The 6656-nt window shown below is 35.1% G+C and overlaps 1 protein-coding gene across 1 annotated transcript in view; it reads right to left on the bottom strand.

The window, feature by feature from the left end:
- Nucleotides 1-5877, bottom strand: part of LOC104866880 (cysteine-rich secretory protein 3-like) — a 12771-nt gene extending 6894 nt beyond the window's left edge. Inside the window, exons 1-4 of the mRNA XM_010631106.3 lie at nucleotides 5788-5877; nucleotides 3034-3150; nucleotides 1987-2074; nucleotides 130-275 (exon numbers count right to left, since the gene is read on the bottom strand). Of these exons, the coding sequence (XP_010629408.1) occupies nucleotides 130-275; nucleotides 1987-2074; nucleotides 3034-3150; nucleotides 5788-5862 (426 nt within the window). The 5' untranslated portion in view covers nucleotides 5863-5877. The remainder of the gene's footprint in view (nucleotides 1-129; nucleotides 276-1986; nucleotides 2075-3033; nucleotides 3151-5787) is intronic.
- Between the last annotated feature and the right edge of the window lie 779 nt (nucleotides 5878-6656).

The following is a 6656-nucleotide window of genomic DNA, read 5'->3' as shown; positions in this document are numbered from 1 at the left end:
GTACTGAAGCTACTCTATACCCACAGAAAAATTTCCCTCAAAAATGTCAATCTGGAATCAAATCAAAATTTAGACAGGATTTCCTGTTAGGTTATTTGGGACAGAGGATATTTCATTAATTTTTCTTACCTGAGTATAGTGTCCAATTACTGCACTGGATGTCTTTGGTCCTACATTGAAAATAAAATTTTCCTCCTCATCATACCACAGTTGGATTGCAGATGACCATGAATAGGGAGCACTCGACATGAAGAGGTTCTCACCACAGCTTACATCTAAGAGGGAACAGATCACTCATGAGGAAAGCAGTGAGGAACATAACAGGACTCCCACACATGCACTAACAAGGCAGAGTCCCTGGTCTCTAAACACAGTACCCAGCGCTGCTGCTGTTGGAAATTCATATGCCTCAAAACCTTCACAGCTACAAACTGAACACCAGCCAGATTTGATCAGTGCATGTGGTTTGGCCTCAGCATGCAGAGCTGTGAGTAGACAGGGAAGTCTTTTCTAATGTCTGCTCTCCTAGGACTCATTCACTTACATATTAAATTCTTCGCATATATAAAATATGCCTTGTATGTGCTCAGCTTTTTGTTGGAAACTTACTGACTCCTCTAATTTCTCTCCCCTTCTAACCCATACTCACTAGAAATTTTCATATATAATTACTATTAAAGATCATTAATTTGTATAATCTTTGAAAAGTGTCTTACAGTCAGCTTTTAAAAACTGCAGGCATGAAAAAACACCACCAGGAAAGTATTTTCAGTGTATGAGTATCTCCTTCATCAACTGATACAATACCTCACAGGCCAAAAACCCTCTCTGAGAAGGAGAAAAACATATTGCAGCACAGAAATATTCCAATATTTTTCAAGCTCTGCCAATAATATTTATTCTTGCATGTCAAATGCAACATCTGCATATTGCTTGAAGAGAGAATAAACTACTCTCGGATAGTTTACTATTATAGGAAAGTAAGAAGCTAAGATTTTTACAGTAGAGTGAGATTTAAAAGATCAATTCTTATAATATTCTACTGACTATGAACATCTATTACATAATTTTATTATAATTATTTTATAAAAAATATAAATAAAAATGAAGACATCTTCAAAACAGGTTAGTTATTTATTACTTTCAACTTGGCTTGACTTCCTGCCATTTTGATAATTCAATATATATTTTATTTATGCTATGTTGTCATTGTTTTTATGTTCTCTGATGTAAAGCTTATTGTTTCAGATTATTTTTCAGTTTAATAATATGGACATTGTAGGTGCTTGAAAATATAAATAAAAATGAAGACATCTTCAAAACAGGTTAGTTATTTATTACTTTCAACTTGGCTTGACTTCCTGCCATTTTGATAATTCAATATATATTTTATTTATGCTATGTTGTCATTGTTTTTATGTTCTCTGATGTAAAGCTTATTGTTTCAGATTATTTTTCAGTTTAATAATATGGACATTGTAGGTGCTTGAAATATAACTCTGTCATCAAAAGTTAAGGAAATTGTGATAAATATTAATATTTATTGCATTTGAAAAAACTCAGAAACAGTATGTTTTATAAATCCAAACTAAGTTCTCAAAACACAAACAGGCTGCATATTTTATAATACTGGATAATAAAAGTCAGAAATTCTAATTTTTTCAAATTTCCTATATGTGATTCTAATTACCAATCATTTCTCTCTAGATAAATGTTTTTCTAGCATTAGGGACGATTAATCTACTTTCCTCATGAGCTAGTTGAGAGGTACAAAGGTAAAATTGTGTGAAACAGCTTACAGAAAACAATGAGTACAAGGTGGTGATTCTGTGTTATCTCTACATTCAGAGATACTTAACTTGAAAAGGCTACATTAGAAGCAGGATTATTGGATTATTTCAAAATATTCTGGACAAAACATCTTACATAGAACACTTATTATTTCACTTGCCCCAAATTCTAAGGAATTTTTGTTAATACACATACTGAGCGCTCGGTACTCGGTTTCACTGTGCCGGTAACTGCACTGGTCTGCCCAGCCTTGGGCCTTCTCTGCGGCTTCACTGCTCCATTCCTAAGAGAGTGGGGGTGGAGTGGAAAAGAGCACTCAATGGTTCAAAAATCACAAACATAAACATGTACAGGTTCATAGGTTTGTTTACATCACGATAATCGTTTTGCAAAGTAAATTTAAATTTTCCACGGTTTCTCTTATTCAAAAACCCCAAATTGTATATAATTTAAACAGTAAAATAAAAAATAAGTAATAGGAAACATACATAGAAGATAGGAAACTGGAGATGTGAAGGGAAAGACTAGAGGGAGGGGGTGGGGGTGAGTAAAAAGGATTGAGATTCAAAGTCCAATGCTCACCATGAATGTGTTCATTACATAGCACAAACATGTATCAACACAAAAATAAGTAAATCAAATAAACTTTCTGTAGTGGAACTTTCCAATTTTTAAAGTCAAAAGTATAGAAATATATTCTTCTTGTGTCCCTTTGTACACCAAATAAATATAGATAGCATGTCTACCCTAAGTAACCGAAAAACCAAAGGTCATTATGGCTCAATCATTATAATGGCACATCAGGCATACCTAAGGATTTGTAGCAATTGTCCTACTCTAAACATTACTATTACCAACTCACACCCTCATCCAGTAAATCTGGGAGATGTGTGGCCATTGGAGCTGGAACCAGAAAAATGCACTGCTATTTACAGAAAATAGCACTGACCTACATGGAGAGGCTTTCTGGTCTTAGATCAGGAGATGTAGCACAATGAGCAGAAAAAACCAAAAAAACTGGGTACCCTTAGGATATCCTACTTCTATCAGTATAATGTATACAGTCCCATAAAGAGTTATGTAAGTGGTATCAAGATATTTATCCCTGACCATAGAACAAATGAAATGCCCAAATCAATGCAGAAATTCTTAGGCAAAGTTAAGTGATGTCAGTAGCCAGCTGCCTGCTCTTAAACACCTCAAGGTGACTTAAGCTGCCTTCCCTACATTCTGACCACTTACCATCTTTAGCATGTCACTGGCACTTGGAGAGACTGCTCTCCTTAGCTCATTGTGTTTATTGACAATCTCCTCTTGGACTTCTGGTAGGGCAGTTGACAAAGCAGCAAATGCTTCATTCTAGGGAGAAATAAAATCAGATTTATTTTTAGTATATTTGCAAATTACATAGAAGGCTTAAGAAGCCTTTGACCATACAAGACAACAAAGATGACATTTTTTTTAAGTGTTCAGTTCAAGTCAACATTAGCTGTTGAGCATTGCCAGTGATTCCAAGGCAAAGGCGTGACTTTTAAATGGAAAAGAAGTTGACTAAAGCTTTGAGAATGGGGATGTAATCCATGACAGGACACACCGCAGCTCTTCTGAGGGCACGCATGATCATTTTGGTTTTAAGAGACATCTTTCTGTGATTTTTCTAGATATCTGAGTAATAACATCTTATGACAAAAAAGGTAGATGAGAGGAATCATAAAGACAGTCACACTCAGGATGCAACAAAGGAGTATTGGGATGCAGGCACATAATTTACTGCAGACTTGAGTGAGATCATTCTCTTGATAAGGTGCCTGATAGCTACAGAAGGAATGCTCAGCCCAAGTGCACATGTATTATGCATGTTCTAGGAAAAAAGTGTTATATATTATATACATAGTCCTAGGGAATCATTCAAAGAATGGTTATACCATTTAAAAAAAAAAATCCCAAGTGCAATTTGAAGGAGAAAAGTAATTCAATTACTGAACTATTCCTGGTTTTATCTTTTTCTTAAGAGAAAGATAACTAAAGAGGTTTTAATTCAGAGGGTAATATTTGAGCTTGTACTTTTGTGCATGTGTAGGTCTGGAGAGTGGAATGGGGTTACGTGAATTGTTGGTAAAAGAGATAAGAACAATGTGCTGTTTTAAATTTACATTAAAATGTCTTGTTTTATAGGGAGAAGGACAAACTTAAAGTATACACTGACAAGAGCCTTGCAGAATTTATCTTAGGCCTTGGATAATTTATCCACACTTCCCACAATACTGAATTCTCCCAAGACTTCAAAGGCTGTATTCATACATCTGACATATTGTGTTGCCATTATCTAGTGGTGTTCATTTCTTCTTCCTGTTCTTATGTTCCGAAGGACAAGGACCACTGGTGAAAATCTGTTACCAAGAGACCCAGCAAAGTAACCCACTGCTAATTTAGAAAGGATGTAGATATTCAGTGATGGTAGTGACCAACTTCTGTATTTTAGCAAAGCCATAAAATAACATATATTGATATTTCCTGTTGACTTCCCAAACACACTTCAAATAGATTTTTTTTTTCAAAACACAGACAAATTGGTTTCTGAGAGAGAAGTGATTATTCCATGCATCTTATATGTTGGTTTGCAGATCAAACTTTCCCTGAAGAAGTATATTTGGTTCATTTCTAAATATCAACAAAAGTTTTATTACATGTCATGAGATATTAAAATATTCATAATAAAATGGATGAATACAGTATTTTAATGAATTTGTACTGGATAGATAACATGACAAATCATCACTATTCTACATCTCAAAACTGAAGGGATACTAAGCAACATCGAATGAGGGATTATTTTGAGATGTTTAAGGTCAACAAAGGCCAAATATGATTATAGATCTCTCTGATATTCAGCTTTTAATAAATTTATCAATAAAACAAGGAGAATGACCAGAGAAATAAGAGATGAAAAGAGAGAGCCCTAATATGTAATCCATAAGAAATTATTGAGAAGAAAAATTATCCAGATGAAACCCTAGTTGAGGAATAAATGGTCTCCACATTGACAATACGATTATGGTAACACAGTGACTATTTCTCTGTATGATAAACGAAGTTCTAAACAAGTGTTGGAGTTCTCCAGTGTAAGAAAGCCTGGCTAGAGTGTGTGCAAAACTGAATCAGGGTGTGAGAACCATGAGTGATGCTCTGACATTCAGCAGCCCTCTGGAAAGATGATGATCACCTTCCTTGGGCATGTCTCCCTCTTGTTAAAGAGGATGATTTACTCTGCTTTTGTTTCCCTACTGGAGGAGAACTGCATATTAGAAACAAATGGAGTACAGAGAAAAAAATCTATGTAGTAATTTTAGTAAATTTTAAGATTAAAAACATATAACTGTTCTCACACAATATCTGTAAAAATAAGATACAGATGTGTGTAAAGAAGTCATACTAATTTGATATTGTATATGCATATTGGTAATTTTCTGTGAGGACCATGTTTAAGGAGATTAAGTAAAACTAATCAAAACAGCTCTTGAGGCAGTAGGAGTGTTATTAGCTTTAAATCCATACACTTATTCTAACTAATTAAAATACTTCAAATATCACACGTGAATTAAATTTTCATTTTGCCACTTTAAAATGACAAAAATATGAAATCAATAATATATATTGTTTAACAAATCTATTTTATACTGTTTCATTATCACCAATATTCAAATTATTATAAGATATTTTACTTCCTTTTATTTAGACTATCTTTGAAACTTTTTGTGTATTTTAAATAGATGTCCACCTTGATTTAGACAACCGTACATCCAGTGGGCAATAGTCTCACATGGCAAGGGCCTACCATGCTGGTCAATGCAGCTGTGGATTTGTGTCAGAGCCACCATGAATCCTTTGTGATGCCCCAGACCCTTCAGCTTTTTTCACTTTTGAAGACTGATCTAGCATCTTGCTCTCTCTCATGTTTCCTGAGTTATTTGAAAAGATTTTCAACCTTAACCTTACCTGATCCCCTTTTACAGGGAAAGATGGAAGCAGAAGAGCAGTAACCAGGAACAGGATCACTGGGAATAACGCCATTGCTGGGAAAACAAAACAGGGACCACAGACCTGCATTAAAATGATTAGTACATAGAGGTGGGGTGTAAGGAGCTCCATTATCCAAATTCGTTAGCAATGTGACAAGAGAAGAATGGCCAAAGGAACAGCAGAGTGCTGGGGGGTTAGCTGCAAAAGGATGCCTCCATAGGGGCAATAAAAACAAACGGAGGTACTTAAGAGAAATTCTGAAGTGCAAATACTGCTGATAGGACCTATTGCCTTTTCTTCTCAGTGCCACACTCTGATTGTGAGCTTTGGGTACTAGGATGAGCTATGCTGTGTTTAAGAAAGCATCAGAGGGTGTTTCACTGCAAAATGACAGAGATTACTCTGGATTGTACAGCATGCTGGGAATGGACAAATTTTGATTTTCCTGGAGAAGAGTCCTAGAAACAGGACCTCATCCCCTCCTCTCATGAAGCTAATGGTCAGACAAAAAGCCAGACAAAGAATTAAAGAGACCAAGAAGAAATCCAATAGAAATAGTTTATCTTCGTGTAGGAAGACACTCTTTTTCCGTAATTTTAATTATGAGTTAACACTGCAATCACAGTGACTCACAAGGAAGAAAAAAAAAATTGGGGGGGTACCAGGGATTGAACTCGGGACCTTGTGCTTGTGGGGCAGGTGTGGTACCATGCTAAATCCCCTGCCCAGGAAGAAAATATTATAAAATAGATTAACCTTTGGAATTGTTTCTGACTTTACTAAACAAATTATTTCTTTTTTTTTTCTTTTCTTTCTTTCTTTCTTTTTCTTTTTTTTTTTTTTTT

The sequence above is a fragment of the Fukomys damarensis genome, unplaced genomic scaffold (genome assembly GCF_012274545.1).
Source record: "Fukomys damarensis isolate Sample0158 unplaced genomic scaffold, DMR_v1.0_HiC HiC_scaffold_14, whole genome shotgun sequence".
Classification (NCBI taxonomy): domain Eukaryota; kingdom Metazoa; phylum Chordata; class Mammalia; order Rodentia; family Bathyergidae; genus Fukomys; species Fukomys damarensis.
Note: the sequence above shows the minus strand (reverse complement) of the source record. Positions and strands in the feature narration are given on the sequence as shown.